The 17,690-nt window shown below is 48.1% G+C and overlaps 1 protein-coding gene across 1 annotated transcript in view; it reads left to right on the forward strand.

Annotated features, from left to right (window-relative positions):
* Window positions 1-17,690, forward strand: part of Maml3 (mastermind like transcriptional coactivator 3) — a 416,933-nt gene that overhangs the window by 395,477 nt on the left and 3,766 nt on the right. Inside the window, exons 3-4 of the mRNA XM_004643626.2 lie at window positions 6,429-6,668; window positions 11,243-11,327. Coding sequence (XP_004643683.1) covers window positions 6,429-6,668; window positions 11,243-11,327 — 325 coding nt within the window. The remainder of the gene's footprint in view (window positions 1-6,428; window positions 6,669-11,242; window positions 11,328-17,690) is intronic.

Below are 17,690 nucleotides of genomic sequence, written 5' to 3' on the forward strand. Positions count from 1 at the left end.
TATATATATTGTTTAGGGAACGCTGATAAGGAAAAAGTCTGTGTGTTCAGCACAACATTTTTCATATATTTTGTATGCACAGATACAGAATCTGTGGGTGTAGAAGGCCAATCCAGTTGCCTTATCTAATGTCCAGGTAGAGAATCCTCCTTGCTCATTGAAAACCTGGAAGAAGAAAAAAATCCAATTCAAAGACCCTGCATGGTTAAGAGCTCAGCTAGAACCAGAAGCACCGCACTTCCCCCACCCTGTGCTGCCCCATCAGGAGGCCGGGGTGCCAAGCACTGGGCCTATGGAGGAGCAGAATTCCTAGCCAGTCCGGTGGGTTCCCTCAGTGTAAGCCACTCATCTTAGAAGTGGAACAAAGAACTTTGCTGAACCCATTCAACAGCCCTAGCATTGGGTTCCAAGTTACTGCTGTTTCAGAGATGATTTTCCTAAACTGATCATTGCAGTCTCAACATTGAGTCATCCTGGGGATGTGACAGCCACACATCATATAACAGGACTTTTAATCCGGGCTTCTTTAGCCATCATCAGGGATAGATTGGTTCAGGTGGGGCGAGCCTATTGGGGCTGTCCTGTGAATTTTGCAGCTTTCAGGGTAACAGTGTTCTGGAAAAAGGAAATCTATTAAAAATACGACCATCCTGAAACCACATTTCTGCCCTGACACTTGATCAACTTCAAAGAGAGCCCTGAGGTTTTATTTCGTTTCTTTCTCCCACTATGGTTCACTGGTCTGATCTTATTCCATTTTTCTTTGTTGAATGTCAAAGTTGGCATCACAGAGGCATCCAACTTTGGGTCTCGAGCAACAAATAAAAAATGGTGCATATCTTGATGCCCTGGCAGCTCCATTCTTAGGTCCCAGCCTTTTTATTCAGTGTTCACCCTCCCTCCCCAGAGCCCTACTGGGTGGCCTGCTGATTAAGATCAGATGCAGGCTGTGGTGGGAGAAAACCCAAATCCCAAAGATGCTGCCACCAGCCATGCAACATCAGAGAAGTCACTTACCCTCTTAGAGACTCCGAGTTTAATTACACAGGAAGAAGCACTAGCACCGTGCTCTGCACCCCCACGTTAGTCATCTTCTTCCTTACCAGCTCATCCTCTCCATATTGAAGAGCCCATTCCAGCCGGGGGACTCCTCCTCTACGCACAGCTCTCTGGCACTACCTTAATACCAGCCCCAGGGAGCCCAGGGATGCTGGGTGCCCAAGCAAGGAGCTGCTCTGGACTTGGGACCTCATGGGTGTGGGCTGCTCTTCCTTCCACTTGCCTCGCTGGAGTACTGTGCTTCCTGGGTTCCCTTCGCAATTCTGGGTTTTGCATGGCAAACATTACCAGTCTGAGCAACCGCCCCGAGGAAAACTGAGACTACTTCCAAATGCTGAAGAAATTGCAAGGAACTCGGCACCCTTCCTTGCTTTTGAAGGTGCGGCCTTGCTGTAGAATTCGGCTATAGTCAATGCCCAGCAGCCACGGTTATTTGCCCTGGTGATTCTCACGCCGTGGAGTTTCTTAGTCACTTGCAGAGCTTATTAAAAGGTACACCCACAGAGGACAGCTTGCATTTCATGTCCCACACGTTCCTAGGCACGGCCAATGCTGCTGACCCTAGAGCATCCCTCCACTCAACTTGCCCTAGTGGAAATAAGGATGGTTTTTAACATCTGCTTGGTCATTTCCACCTCCAAAGTTGCCACTAATGAGGTTTAGAAATCCGCCTTGCATTTCATACAGTGGGAATTGAGTTGGGTCCACGGTGCGGCTCGGAGCCCGCGTCTCCTGCCCCCACCATGGGATGGGGTCAGCCCTGCACTGTTCTCGGGCCGGAAACTATAGCAGTCTTGCCTGGCCAGTGTGATGTTTGCGTCTCCCTTTGCCAGATTTCCATCTTCTGAAACTTAAGAGCTTGCATTCCACCTCCATAGGAGAAAACCTCTAGTTTTGGGTGACAAAAGTTGGATAGAGACACCTTGTAGAATTTAGTCGAAATTCTGCACGGCCCAAGGATTGACTTACTGCTTCAGAAATTACATGACCATGTGTGTGCGTGACAAGATTCCATTTCTAGGCCATCCTTTTTGTTTTATTGTACTGATTTGCTGCTACTCTGCCCCACCACAAGCCAGCCTAGTGCCTGTCCACGTGTCCCCACCACCCCACCCCCACCCCCCAGCCAGCGTCTTCCCAGCCAGTGGCACTCCTGGAGTGCAGCGCGTGGTGAGGCCTGGGGAGCCGCGCCTGCTTCTTTGTTAGCACTGCCAAGCCGGCTGTGTTCTCAGGCCTGCCGGGGTGTCCGATCCCCACTCCAGCCTGCCTAGCCGGAGTCCCCCAAGGACTCGTAAGCAGATAGGCTCGAGTCGAGAGGCTAAATTACGCCCCGGGGGACTTTTTAACGAAAACCCTAAATTTCATTTAGGCTGCAGAGGGAGCACGTGGTTGCAAAGCCCGAGCCAGGCGGGGCCCAGGGGAGGGGGGGGTCCCTCGCCACCGTGCGCCCGGCTGCTCTGCGCCCCTCCGTGGCCGCAGCGGCCCCGCCACGTTCCCAGCCCTTCCGCTTCCTCCCGCCTCCTCCGGGCTGACGCTCCCTGCCCCCCAGGCTGCCCGCAAAGTCGGTAACCAGAAACCGCTCCGCAGCCGGGAGGGGGCGGGGAGCAAACCCCAGAGCTGCGCGCTGGAGAGAGAGCTCGTTTTTGTGCAAAGAGGGCCTCGAGTCACCAGGGAATTCCTGGATTGTCTCAGGCTGCCGCGTGTGATGTCCATCGCGCCGTGCGAACGCCATCTGCTCGGCATTGGGCGCGCAGTTGCCAGGCTACCTGCTGTACGCGGGAACCCTTGGCTGCCGGCTCCGCGGCGGCCCGGACGCGCGGGCGGGGCTGGGCCTGATTAAGCCATCTGCGCCGGGCGGGGCGCGGGCTGCGGCAGGCCCGGGCCGACACCGCCATCTGCGGGCCATTTCCGGAACAGCAGCAGCTCCTCTGGCCCAGTGAGGTTTGCCTGGAGAAAGGCTGACACCCCAGGCACCCTCTGGCCAGTTACCCACGACGTCGCTGTCACCCCAGTCTCAACCCGGCAGGCAGCCTTTTGTGATGATCCATTCGCGAAACCGCAGTCTCTGGTTCGCCACCAGCCAGCCTGGCCCCGCTCACCCAAACGTTGAGCATGTTCTTGAAAACACTTAAGGGAACTTCTCCGCGGGCAGATTTATAAATAAACTACTGGCCATAGGGGTCGGGGAGATGGCTCAGTGGAATAAGTGCTTCTTTGGCATGCGCAAGGACCTGAGTTCAATCCCCGGTTCCACAAAAATAAATAAATAAAAACTACTAGCCGTGCTTGAGAGATACTTTCGGGTTTATTGAAGTCCAAAACTGCCTTTTTCCGGGAGGTAAGAGTGTTTCTTACACCTCCCACCTCCCACCTCCAGCCTTTAAAAGACTGAGACTCGGTCTCTGGAGAGGAAGATATGGAAGACAGGTTCTTGTTTTTGATGGCTTTTTCCTCCCTTTACTGTATGGAGAGTGTGGGGTTGGAGAATGATGAAGATCTGGGTAGCAATTGGATTTGAGGGAAACAGAACGTATTGAGATTCTGTTTTGATGGCCAGGGAGGCCCCTGCGCAGGAGCAGAGAACAAGCCAGTAATTAAAACTAAAAATACTGCATCATTGGGCCGCAAGGCATTGCATGTGGCATGACGAATGTGCAGCATGGTTTTCCCTAATTGCATCACACAGTGTGTGTCCTGTGCTGCAACAGTGGCCAGAAATCCTGAGATTTCACAGATTCTTTCTCATTAAGCCCTCTGAGACCTGAGTTTAGAAGTGGCGCAGTGTAAAACAGTAGCCTTGCTGACCTAATGTGTGAGACAGGTTGCCTGGGGGAGACTGCTCCCCACTGGGGCGGCAGCTGGGGCGGGCGGAGGGGCCCTGGCCTGCTGTGGGCTGCCACTGGCAAGGAGGTCCCACAGGGGCTGCATTTGGTAGGTGGTACTTGGCCAAGGCAAGCGGGTCCCCCTTTCCTGTGGCCTTCTGTGAGAAACCCAAGGCAAACTTCTGGGAAGTAATCACTGGGGGAAGACTGCATCACTTGGAAGGAATAGTCTCTTGGTCCTTTTCAGAATGTTCCCTACACACACGGGGGTCACTCCCCTGGCTGCTCAGTTTCCAGGGTGGAGAGAAGGCTGACAGCAAACACCCCACTTTCCCCAGTGCGTGGCACCCCAGCCGGCTCCAGGAGGTCATCGTGCAGGACCAGAAAGGCCGTATCTCCCAGGACACAAAGAGAAACAATTCGGCCATCTCCAAAACTCAAACAGAAAACTTTCTCCCCTTGGGTCTCAGCTTTTCTCCACCTCTCTCTTCCCAGGCTGGAGAATATTAACTATGCTGAAATACACCCCAAGACACTGTATATCTGTATTCTTGCTGATTGGTCCACCATGCTGCTGTGTGAATGCATTTGTTAAAGTGCTAGGTTGATCAGCCATTTGTCTCTAAAGGTGCCAAGAAACAGCTTTATCCCACGGGAAAAAGGGCCCGAAGAACAGGGAGCAAGTATCTGGGAAAAAATGGGAAGACTGAAATAGCCAGATGCCTGCAGGGGTTGGCCATAAAGTACACTTTTGGTAGCATCAAAGCACCTGGATCTTTTTTAGAAAAATGTAAGACCTTTTTATTAACATTAAAAATATTTCCTGTTATAAGTATAAAAAAAAGATAGACAAAATACTATTATTAACTTCAGCACCAGCACTTGTATGTGCAAAATAGAACACATTACATATATAGGAGACACAATTGATGTTTAATCTATAGATATTTAGGTTTTGCACGGGGAATAGAACTCAGGACCTTGTGCTTGCCGAGCAGGCACTTATGCCACTGAGCTATAATATGCCTGGTCATCTACAGATAATTCTAGATGCGCATTTGGGGCCACGGGCTCTTCATCTAGGAAAGACCAGAGTGAGAAAAGGAATACTCAATTTAGAATCAAAATCAGCTTCCTTGCTGATTACAGGCTAGTTACAGGTCATCTGATTACTGGCTGTATGATCTGGGCTACGACATAACTGAGCTGTTGTTTCTGGGGCCAGAGGAGGAGTGTGTTGTATTGTGTTGTGTTGTGGTTTGGGTTGTTTTCATTGTTTTGCTGGGGGTGGGGGGCAAGTCGTAACAGAAGATACAGAGCAGGTGGGAATGCATTAATTTTGAGGAAAAGTATACATGGTGCAAGACGGAGAGGCAGTGCCCAGTGGATCTCAGCTCTGTGCTTTGCAAGGCGATGGCCAATGCATTCCCCAATATCTACTACTGAAAATGGACCCAGGGAAGACAAGGGAAAGTAGTCAGATCCAATTCTGATTATAGTTTTCAAAATAACAACAGGTCTCATAATATGCTTCACCATACAGCTGCATGGGTGCCTTTTGGTTTGTGTGTGCCTCCAAAGTCACGTCCTCACATGCGTGGTAGTGGCTTGAAACCTTCATTAATTAGAAAGAATATTTCTGTGGAACATCCAGGCAGCACTTGCCTTTCCTGAATGTGCTTTGGTAGACGTGTCCGGGCGATAAATTGTATAGTCACATACTTGCTGTTCCTAGAACCATTCATCCCTAATGTTTTCCCCTCTTTGGCTATGTAGACACGCATGCACGTGCGCGCACACACACACACCCCGGGCTGTGTGGGCTTAGGTCTCTACCACTGTACCACCTATTCCCCAAAGAGCAATCCTTAACAGTTGTCACACACAAAAAAAAGTTATCACCATCACCTGAGTATGTTGGTACCCACCTATAATCCCAGCACTCTTGGGAGGCTGAGGCAGAAGGATCACAAGTTCAAGCCCAGCCTGAGAAACTTAACAAGACTCTGTCTCAAGAAAATAAGAAGAGCTGGGGACCTAGCTCAGGGTGCAGGCCTTGGGCTCCGTACACACTTATCTAAGCTCTCATAAGTTGCAGTTGACACAGCAGCTGTGCTGATCCATAGACTCCAGCGGGCTTCTGTGTGTGTCTCTCGTGCTTCCTCAGGAGACATCATCTTGGCCAAGAAGACAGTAATGTGGAAGGAATATCCGGCAAGGTTGGGGCATCCCCTCCCGTATTTCAGAGCCCTACCTGAGGGCTTATTCCTTTCCTTCAAGGAACTTCGTGTCAGCTGAAACATCCCCCACAGCACACACATCTGCTAGCCCCATGTGAAACAGACAGCCTGGTCCCAGCTTTCCCAGAGCTATGCTCTGTTATTGTCACTGTCCGGCTCCACTGAGTGAGGCAGGTCGGGGGATGACCAGGTTGTTTTCATGGACCGTTAATGGGTTCCCCTTGGAAACCCTGGGGTCCTGCTTCTGCACACGGCAGTGAGTGTCCTCACCAAATCACTACATCTCTGCCTCTTCTTGCCCCACCAGGAGCAGCACCCGGTGGGCCTTCCGCGGACCACGGGCCCCATGCAGCCCTCGGTGGCCCCAGGCTCGGGCAGCATGGTCTCCGGAGCCAGCCCCGCTGGCCCCGGCTTCCTGGGCAGCCAGCCACAGGCGGCTATCATGAAGCAGATGCTGCTTGACCAGCGGGCCCAGCTGATGGAGCAGCAGAAGCAGCAGTTCCTGCGGGAGCAGCGACAGCAGCAGCAACAGATCCTGGCGGAGCAGGTAGGACACCCCAGGACAGGATCCAGAGCGCATGCGTGGCATCTGCCATCTGTGAGGGAGGACTCCTCCCCTCCAGCCCCACTGTCCTCCATGGAGGAGCTCAAAGGCCAGCATTTCCCAGGATCCTGTAAGAACCTGTGGAATGTAGACCTTTTCAATTAGTTAGGCTTTTTCCAATAATGAGTAAGTTGGTTCTTAAAGACAGGCTTCCGCCATCGATTTGAGGCCCATTTGCAATAGACAGCTCTTCGATGCAAGCCTGGCTCCTTTTCTTCTGATTTCTGGGACAGGGGTCTGCATAATCAACATGAATGGAGGCTGCTTATATTCTTTAGAAGCCCTAATATTTCTTGTATAGAGCAAACACACACACAAATTCAGATAATTTTGTTTCTGGAAGAGAGTATCAGGAAGAAGAACTGAGGAGAATTTGAGGAGTTGGACATGAACAATGGCAGAACAATAGGGCCTGCAGGACCACCTGGCCATCTGAACCAGGGGTCGCTAAGAGAGTACAAACACAAGAAAAGCCCTTGTGATGGCTTTTAAAATAGCTCAGGAAGTGTATGCGTTAAAGACAGGCCCAACACAAATACTCCTTTACCTTAGGCATCCTTGTCCCAGCCCTACCACATAATTTCTCCAGCTTTGAAAGGAAGCCTTCCCAAAGACCACTCCTGTAGGTTGTTTGTTTGTTTGTTTGTTTGCGGAACCAGGGATTGAACTCAGGCCCTTGCACTTGCCAGGGAAGTGCTTATTCTACTGAGCCATCTCCCAGGCCCCACTCCTGTAGGTTTTGATTTGTTTTGTTATACAAGTTGCCTGCACTTAATTTAGTGTTATCCCCGGGGAAGGGCCTGAGGCTGTCCACCGGAAGTCTCCAAAGGTCCCTGCAAGCCTGCACAGGGTATCTCAGACAGCAGACTCTGTTATAGGGGATTGTCATGGAAGACTCAGAGCCCAGCAACTCACTCATAGTTATTGTTCTAGAAAGTTCCTAATAGGGTTAGAATTTGGGAAATTACCAAGCATTTACGTACAAACACACAAGCACACACACACACAAATATATGACACAGTGATGTAGGAACTGGCACGTTGATCCCTACTAAACATGGACAGCATTTCAAAGTGACACTCGTCATTTCCCAAAGAGAACAGCACCCTGTGCTGTTGAGCATAGTTCTTGTATGTGCCCTGCTTTTCCTTTTGTTCCTGAACAGCTGTGTAATTATCTTCCCTCTTACCAAGGTCAGTCCGCTGCCCAGCAGTGACTATACAAACAAACCCCCATCCTGCTCACCCTGCAGAAGGTGTATGACAAGGAACCATGCCAATATCTCTCCGGAGGTGATAAATGGAGTTGCAGAGGGCAGCGGCGCTTTGTAAATCCTCTCCTCAGCCGGGCCCAGGGAATGGCAGGTGTGCCTGTTGTTGTGAGCAATGCCTTTCGATGGGTGACTGCAGCCACCCAGCTGAGGGCAGGCAGGGGAAGTGAGAAGAATTCGCTTTTGCCAGCCCAGGGTGCTGCCCCAGCGGAGCCAGACCAGCCAAGGCCTGGGAGGAGGAAGGAAAGACAGAATGTGGGAAGAGATGTATCAAAGGCAGGCAGAGGGTAGGAGACCCCTCAGAGTCCAGGACCTGGAGTTAGATGCTCCATGGGCAGATTATACTCCAGCTGGACCATAATTTCTTAGCAACTGTGTGTTGTGAGGATTAGAGATCACTTTATTCAGAGTGACAATTTGTCAATTCTTTTGCTTGCAGTGTGATTTCGAGGCAACTATTTAACCTCTCTCTTCAGCCAGCAGGCTAGGTTTGAATACTTCCCCTTGCATGATTGTGGTAAAGACCACACAAGCAAGTGTGTGCACGGCTCCTCGATGGCTGTCTACTCTGCACACGTGCATATGGGGACGGGTCATGACCCTGGGTTCAGAGAGTATTGTAGAACAGCTGCAGAGCCGGGTGCCAGGCACGACAATGCAGTGTCCCCAGGGCCTGGACACGGTGCTTATTACCACAGGCTGGCCCCGGGCTCTCCAAGTGGTAGGCGCGCCACTTTGTGTTTTGAGAGTGAGTATTGATTGCCACATCAACACCATACTGATTTGCTCCAGACTCTGCAGCATTGAAAATGGCCAGCATTTTCAAGCCTGGAAACAGTGCACTGGGAACATTGGTGTTTCCCAAAAGGACAAATGAGGAGCAACAGAAGGCTTTGGCATCCTGCACATCCCCGAGAACTTTAGGCCAACTCTCAGCGGACCTGAGGATTAGAGCAGAACAAGGTTGAAAGTGGCTGCAGAGGACTGGGGAGATGCCTCAGTAGGATAAGCGCTTGACTGGCAAACACAGGGATCTGAGTTCATTCCCCAGTTCCACCAAAAAAAAAAAAAAAAAGTGGCTGCGGAATTAACATTTAGCACCTTGCCCCAAGAGCAGGGAGCGCATCACCTCTCATTCATTCACAAAGGTTCGCTAGAACTTAGAATTTGAGACCAAAACATAGGAGATCTGAAGTCCTCTCATTCTACAAATAAGGAAACGGAGCCCAGGAAGCTGATGGGGTTTATTTGAGAGGCAGAGCCAGGAGAAAGTGGTCTCCTGAGTCCAGGCCACCTGGCCCACCAGCTTGCTCCTTGTAAGTGGGCTGATTTGGCTCTTCCCTAATAGGCAAGGAGAAGCTTTGAAATGTTCCGCCTCCTCTCAGCAATGACTGTATTGCTGCCTGAACCATTCCCATGGAAGGCCTGAAACATTGCACAGTTTTCTGCTGCATCCTTAGGGGACACTTGCTGGGGTCAGCAGAGCAGAGCTCATCTTGTTGCTGTTGCTGTTGCTGTTGGTGTTTTCCCTTTGGTTGCCACAGCGCTGGCTAACACCATAGAGAGGACTAGGATGGAAATTATAGAGCTACCCGGGAACAAACATGAAAGAAAAAAATAGAAGCAAACACATGCGCTAAGAAGTGGTCAGTGTGTGTTATTTCTATAATGAACATTCTAAAGGGCAGGGACCTAACTGTAGATTGTTTACAGCCTTGTGGGTGAAAGGTGCTTAATGAATATTCAGCAGCTGTAGGGAGGCAGTTAATGGCCTAGGTCTTGCAGACCTAGAGCTAACACTTTCTGGACTCTCTTCCCCGACTCTCATGCCCTGGCCCCTTGCACATCGAGTATGATAACAATCCCACAGCCTATCCCATGAGTTAGCAAAGTGCTTGGAAAAAAAAAAACAGTGCTTGGAGCATGATCCCCGTGAGAACAAGAAAGACTGAAACACGGGTATATGTGAGGCCCCACGTAGTTTCCTCGAAGTAGTAAATGCTGAGTATTTTCCTTGCAGAGATTATTTTCCAGGCAATGTGACCATGGGAATAAGATTAGCCTTCTTTCACAACCCCTGAGGATTCCATCTTCCTATGCCCAAAGTATCTATTTAGGTTAAGGAGTTCTTGTCCTTGTGAGCTGGGCCCCAAGGCACTAAAGAAGGTGTGCAGGCTGAGGTTGGGAAGTCCGAGCCAGAACTGCCCACCGTGGGCACATTCTCCATGACCAGCAAGCCACAGCAGTACAAGCAAGTGTTCCCCCAAAGCATCACAGCGATGTGCATACTTGTGGTGTCTGCAAAACCCCCCACTAGAAAGCCCCCAAACAACCAGCCCTGGTAGAGTGGGTCAGTCGTGGTATATATGGGACAGTGAGGAGGCACGTGGTGACTATGAAAAGCCACACACTGAAGTGCCACCATGTGAAGCCCTTTCTGTAAAGCACAGCAGACAGAGCTGACCACTGGTGTTAAAAGTTAGGGTGATTACCTTGGTCTTAATCATCCAGTAGAAAAGTATGAAGACAAAATATAAGAAATTAAGCCATGCTGTTAAGTTGAGCTGTGGGGGACTCAGGTCAATAATTTCTGACATTGCCAGTTAAACAGAAGACCCAATGCTATTATGGGCTACTGGACTCTTTTAGAATATTTTGCTGAGTTTACACACCTATAATATTCAATAACGGAACTTAGAAAAAATGGGGTACACCGATGAACGTCCATTCTGTATCTGTGTATTCAAAGTGGTTGGGATAGATATATAGTTGCATTCTCTTAATGAATAGAATGATTTGTTCTAATGGTGTTTGTAAATAGGATCACAAGTCCGCATCTTGTACAGCAATTAACCACTAAGAAGAATATATGCAGTGTATTATTTGTTGAAACTGTACTTCCGATTTTCATTCCCCGGTTCCACCAAAAAAAAAAAAAAAAAAAAAAAAAAAAAAGTTAGGGTGACTACGCCCCAGGTCATGGGAGGGAAGGGCTGGAGGGGCCCCAGAGGCTCCCTGTAATGGTCTTTCTGGATCTGAGCTGCTGGTTACCTAGAGTGTGTTCATTTGTGAGAAATCCATCCACCTGGCTTCTTACACTTGCTTCACTTGCCTGGATGCATAGCGCACTTCAGTACAACGCTTTGATTTTGAAAACCACCTTGCCTACTTAAGAGCCTCCAGGTTGTCTGACTGCGACCACATGCTCTCTCCGTCTCACTTCTGCCCTGTCCTCTGTCGTTCCAGCAACTGCAGCAGTCTCATCCTCCCCGGCAGCACCTCCAGCAGCAGCGGAGCCCGTACCCCATGCAGCAGGTCAATCAGTTTCAAGGTGAGGCTCTTGGGCCCCGCTTCCACTTCACACCTTCCAGTTGCAAAGTGAGAGTGAGTCTGTCACCAGTGACCTTGCCTTCCATTCTATATTTGTATCAAGGTAGTACCAAAAATATGTAACGACCCATAGGATAAGAAAGCCAGGCATGGTGGCTGTCACGCCAGACAGTATGCTTATAATCCCAACGCTGAGGGGCTGAGGCAAGAGGATTTCAGCAGGATGCCAGTCAGGGCTACCTAGTAAGTACGCGGCCAGTCTGGACTGCAAAGTGAGCCCCTGTCCCCAAAAAGCAACTAGCTTCTTAACACCTAGTAAAATAAGAGCACCCACCCAACCAGAATGGATTCCTCAAGGCTACCTCTTATGCCTTTAAATTACTGAGTCTGAGAGTTCCTAGGAGGTCCAGGTAGGAAAGGAGAGGCGCTAGTGGAAGGGACGGGTCAGGCAGTTATCCTTGCCCAAAGGTACAGAAAGTTCAAGGGTTTAACAACCCCTGGGACATCCCAGTGCCTGTTGGCCCAGTGTCAGCCTTGTTTATGTCTAAAAGGTCAACTTGGTGACCATGAGGGTAAAAATCATACGCTATCTTTCTCACTAATCCTAACCAGTGAGCTGACCAAGGTAGAAGAATCTGGCTTTTGACCACTAGCATCTGCTGATATAGAAGACAGATAGGGCCTTTAGCTCAGTTGCACTGCCCTGCTTCTGGTCCATTTGCAGAAATTCCAAACCACGAGCATAGAAGCTGTGGGCACACTGTATACAGAGGTAGCCCATTTGTAAATGTAGAAGGCCCATTCCGGTGCCAATCCCTTTCATCTCCTAAAGAGAGAGCCCATCCCATCCCTAACCCCAGGAATTTTCAGGGGCCACAGGGCTCACCAAGCAGCAGAAATCGTATTTCCCATCTTCTGCCTGATTGGAGGCTCTAACTCAGTGTGTCTTGCTTCCTGGTGCTACGTAGCCCTCTAGGAATCTTCTCGGCACTATGAAGCCTCTTACACAAAAATATGCAAATATGTAAACGAATACCAACTGTGACTGCGCTTCACCCTCCTGGTCTTTCTTCAGCGCTTGCGTGAAACAGTTGCTGACGAAGAGCAGCATTTTTCAGTCTCTGAGTTGTAACACACAAGATTATGAAAACACAGAGTGGATCACAACCAATGTTTTGGAAATGGAATACAACAGAAATTACCCGAGCATGTCAGAAGCTTGTTTCTATTATAAAACCACACGCATGAGTCCTAGGTGAGGAACCGTGAATGCCTGAAAAGATGCTGGGCCTGTCCCCTTCCACGCTTGCACTCCTGGGCTCCAGCCTGGCCTCACGTTCCCTTTGGATTTGATCCAGACAAGGGCGGAAGGACCAGAACTGTCCACAGCTGTCCCGCGCACAGCATCAGTGCCGTATTCTTTGAAGCATTTTGCTTCTCGTTCTGCCATCGGAGAAGGAGAGTAGGAGAAAATCATAAGGACACATGTCATTTACGTTGGGATGGGTTGGGTTGGGTTTTTTGTTTGTTTGTTTTGGGGCTTGGGGTTTGGGTTTGAATTTGGGTTTTGGGAGTTTTTGTTTTATTTAATTTGGGTTTTTCTTTTGTTTTGTTCTGAGTGTTTTTGTTTTGGCTTCGTTTTTTTGGTTTGGTTTTGTTTTGATTTGTTTTCCAGTCTTGGAGATTAAACCCAGGCCCTATATACTGAACTATATCTCCAGCTATCTTTATTTTTCATTTTAAAGTGGAGTTTCCCTAAGTTGCTGGGCTGCCCAGGCTGAGCTCAGCCTTGTAGTCCTCTTGCCTCAGCCTCCCAGAAGAGAAATAACAGGCGTGTACCACCATACCTGGCTGGGACACACAGTTTTGGGTTTTGTTATTTGTTTTTGTTATAAATCCAGAGTCCTCCTTTGATTTTGTTCTCACACTTCAGCTTGCATCAAGAACACCAGGAGAGCTTGTGAAAACCCAGACAGCTGACTGAGTAGGTCTTGCCTGGCGCCCGGGGATGTGCAGCCCTCACCAGTCCCCAGGAGTGGCCATCCTGCTGGCAAGAGGCCTGTACTTTGACAGTTGCTGCTTTATGTGATGAACTAGTTAAAAACACAAGATCTGATAAACCACGTACCATATCCCTTGAGTTTTCTAAGTTCACAACTCATTATTTGCGGCATAAAAGAACACACTAAAATTTAATAATTCCTCTATATTACACCCAACAGATGTATGTGTATATGAGCTCTTCTGAATGTGTTCAGCTCAGTTTGAAAATTCTACTCTTGGAACTTTTCTGAAACCCCAAACCAGAGGTAGTCAGCCTAGAAGTTTAGTTTTGCCATGAATAAACTATCCAGGGTGAAGGCTTAGGGTCCCACAGCTGACATGTCTGAAATATGACTATTTTACTACATCCAGTACTTTACTGACAGCCTAGGTACATGGTGATATACATCTGGGAAATAGCAAATTGTTAGATAACAGACGTTGTCCTGGGAGGACACTCTGTCAGGAATAACCCGCAAGAGGGCTGACACCAGGCTTTCTCCACCACATATTTCCAAGATCCTTTTTTTTTAAGTATTTTTTTAATCTTTTGTTTATTTATTTGGTACAAGGTCTCACTACACAGCTCAGACTCGTAGTGATCCTCCTGCCTCAGCCTCCCCAGCGATGGGATTACAGGGGTGTGCCATCATGCCTGGACTCGTTGGCCCGCATGGTGCACCTAGGGTTCCCTGGACTGGCACGGCATACAGTATGAGGGCTTGAACTCGGGACCTTGCACTTGCCAGGCAGGTGTTTAGACCACCGAGCTATCTCCCCAGCCTCTATTTCTAAGATCTTAATGCCACCTTTATGCTTGTTGAGGTCTATGCCTATGTGTGGCTGCAGGCCTGTGGAGAAATGCTTATTATTCAAATATAGGCTTCTTATTCATGAGAATAGGACACAGACTTTTTAGGGGAAACCCCTGCATATTATCATCTCTGTTTGAATGTGAAAGATTTTCTTTAACATTGTAATATTGCCCAACAGACAAGAAAATTAACATGAACACAGTATCTCATAATAGTTATCTGTTTTAGGCCAAAAAAACAAAAAGAAAAGAAAAAGAAAAGTCTGTTTAACATAAAGAGTAATCAGGTAAAGGCATTTTATTGTTTGGATTCATTTGAATTTTTTTTTTCTTTTGTATACCAAAAATCAAGGACCCGGGGAGATAGCTCAGTAGAATAAGTGCTTGCCTGGCAAGCTCAGGGTCCTGAGTTCAATCTCCACACCAAAAAAAAAAAAAAAAAACAGAAAGCATAAAAGTAATTTAATGAGAGGCTTTTCTATTTCACTTTGTAGAAAATATTGTACTGATTGCTGATTTTCAAATCCTTTCTTTAAAAATAGCAATTACATCTAGATAGTGCAGTCATTTATACTAAGTAAAAATAATGGTTAACTGTGATCAGCGTTCCACCACCAGTTAAAGGGCATTGTAAGTCGTAACACCTTTGCCCTCTAAAGAAAGGCACCTATTTAGCACCTACTTCTCACTCATAAAATGAGTCCAGACAACGTATAGTCCTTCAACAAATCCATTATAAATAAGAAAGATGTCCAAGCTATGGAAGCTCTTTCCTGTTTCCAGCAGACCATCCATCTACATACATAACTCGGGCCCATACAATCTGCCTCTGAGTCAGCAATCTTTTCCCCTTACATTTTTTTTTTATAAACAACTCAATAACTCATTTCACTATAGTTGATTCCAACTGGCCATGCAGTCGATACAAATTTAGTGGTTAAGGTCACAAAACTTTATAACTAGATTACAAGGTGCAGGAGATGCCACCACCCAGTATTTAACCAAGAACTTTTGATTTTTCAGAAAATGATTTGAATATAATTATGCTTAAAGCCAAAACATGGACTATTTCAGAGGAATTGCCAGGAATCTTTCAGGTTTCCCCACAGTCACAGGTTCATTTTTCAATGCAGTGTGATATTGATCCCAAGTCACAAAAACTTAAGTCATAATCAAAATTCCCATAATTTTCTTTCTTAAAGAAAGGGAGAAAATATGGAGACATATTTGCTGCTTAGAAATCAATAGTCCCATCAGGAAGACAAAACCGTGCTTGAGCTCTCTGCCGGCGTGCCGGGTGTAACAGGGTTGGGCTCTTCTCATCCAGCCGCTCATCCCAGTCAGGGTGGGATGAGATTTGCTTATATCCATTTGCACCAGGCTGCATCTTTTTTAAATGTCCAGGGAGGGGGAGGGGAGAATATTTTTCTTTTCCTCATAAACTTAATCCTTAGTGGGGATGTAGAAAAAGGTGCTCCATTTGGGGGCACCTCCTAGCCCTTTCCAACTCCAGCCATTGTTCCACGGGTGACATTTCCATTCTTTTGTCTGGTTTGGACATGTCCTGGGGCCCTATAAAGAAGGACACATGCAGATACCTCACTGGTGGGGACTGATTTCGTTTTGTTACTCTGGCCAACTTTTAAGCATGGTCATTAACACTGTGTCAGCGATCTGCGGAGAGGAGTACACAGTCGTTGCACTTCTGACAGGGCAGACTCAGCTGCAGAAAGACAGAGTTTGCTGCGGAGTAGCCAGGAGCAGGGCAGTTTCTTTCTTCTGGCCACGGGAGCTGACTCATTTGCACTGACATGGTATGATTCGGACAACCTAGAGCATGTGGAAATCTACGAAGTGGATCTAAAAAATGTCCCATCTGTCACAACAGCTTCCAGACAGAAGTGATGACCTTTCCCCTCTCAAATCTTATTCAAGTCTTCAGGGAAATCAGCCTAATGGTTTCCATTCATAATACTCTCTGCTAAACCATGTTCCACTTCACTAATAGAATATGCAGGGTGATCAGATGGACCTTCGCCCCTCGCCACCCCCCACCACCAAAGAAAATCCTGTTTCATTGGGCTAATGGCATCCTATCCCAAAGAGTAAGGAATAATTTGCTTCTAAAGCCTGAGTAAAAATAATCCTGGGGTATGTGAAATGAAAGTCAACTACAAAAACCACGTACAGTGTGATCCCAATTTTTGTGTGTAATTTATACATCCCAGAACTGATAAAAGATGTGTGCTGCCAGGCATGGCGGTACATGGAGGCTGAGGCCGGAGGACCACCATGAGGCCAGCCTGGGATACGAAGCAAGTTCAAGGCTGGCCTGAACTGCATGGCAAAACCCTGCCCCAAAAAGAAAAAGTAAAATAAAAAAATAAACTACAGTGTGCTTACATTTCAAAAATTATTACAGAAAAAGACACAGTGCCATCACTTTCTCTCAGAATAGTCCCCACTGCTCCCAACACAATACCGCCATTGTTCTGATGCTTTCTGAAGCTGTTCCAGAAGTCCTCCTTCAGGAGTATCTTTGCAAGCTGTGATGGGTACCAGGACTGCTGCTGCTGCTGAGAACCGCCCAGTGAAAAGGCAGGCTCCCACTAGGAAGAATGTATGCAATGTGTGAATTATTGAAACTCTCCTACCAATTTTATTTGAAAAAAAAATTATCTAATTTAATTAGAAGGTAAAACCTCAAAAAATAAAAATTAAAAAAAAAAGGCAGGCTCACAGAAGCACAACACTGTGTTCTCAATCTCCACGTCCTCTGGATCTGTGTGGCCGCTAATGTTCCCCAGAGAGGAAGGAGGTGAACAACTCAGGACAGAGGCAGCCACTCAGCTCCACTAAAGACACTCCCAAAAGAAGGCCTCAGAAAGTGGCAAGAATGGTGAAGTAAGCATGTTTGAGAAACAGGTGAACATTTCAAGGGGAATAGAGAGCCCTGACCTCATCGCCATCTGGAGGAGTCCACATTTATAATCCCAGGGAAAAGCTATCGGAATTCCTGTAACTAATTCCAAACTGCCACTTCCAGTGCAATTCGTGGTGAGAATAACGAGACAAGCACACATCTGTAATTGTGGAGAGGTCCCAAGAGGTCATTGGTCCAGTTAGAACAATGGCTAGCCAGAACACAGGCCTCGACCCAGGGCCGAACCCCGGTTTTAGTCATGAAGAGGGGAGTGGCTCGGGATTGAGTGAGTGTGAGAATGGTGGGAAACCTGTGGCTACCATGAGCTGGGCTGGGTAGGAGGCACAGCACCAGCTCTGCCATATGCAGAGAGAGGTGCGCAGCAAGAGTAATGTGCAGAACACAGATTGAAGAAGTGTTGGTATTTTGGGGGCTGGTACTTCAGCTGTGATGCCTGGCCTGCACGCCAGGAGACCTCAGAGGCGCTGTCACAAGCCCCCGTCTCAGGTGACGGTGCAGCCCTTCCCAGGCCTCGCTCTCACACACTACTTGGGTACTACAGGTGGGCAGCACTGACCTGTCTC

The sequence above is a fragment of the Octodon degus genome, unplaced genomic scaffold (genome assembly GCF_000260255.1).
Source record: "Octodon degus isolate 3935 unplaced genomic scaffold, OctDeg1.0 scaffold00180, whole genome shotgun sequence".
Lineage (NCBI taxonomy): Eukaryota > Metazoa > Chordata > Mammalia > Rodentia > Octodontidae > Octodon > Octodon degus.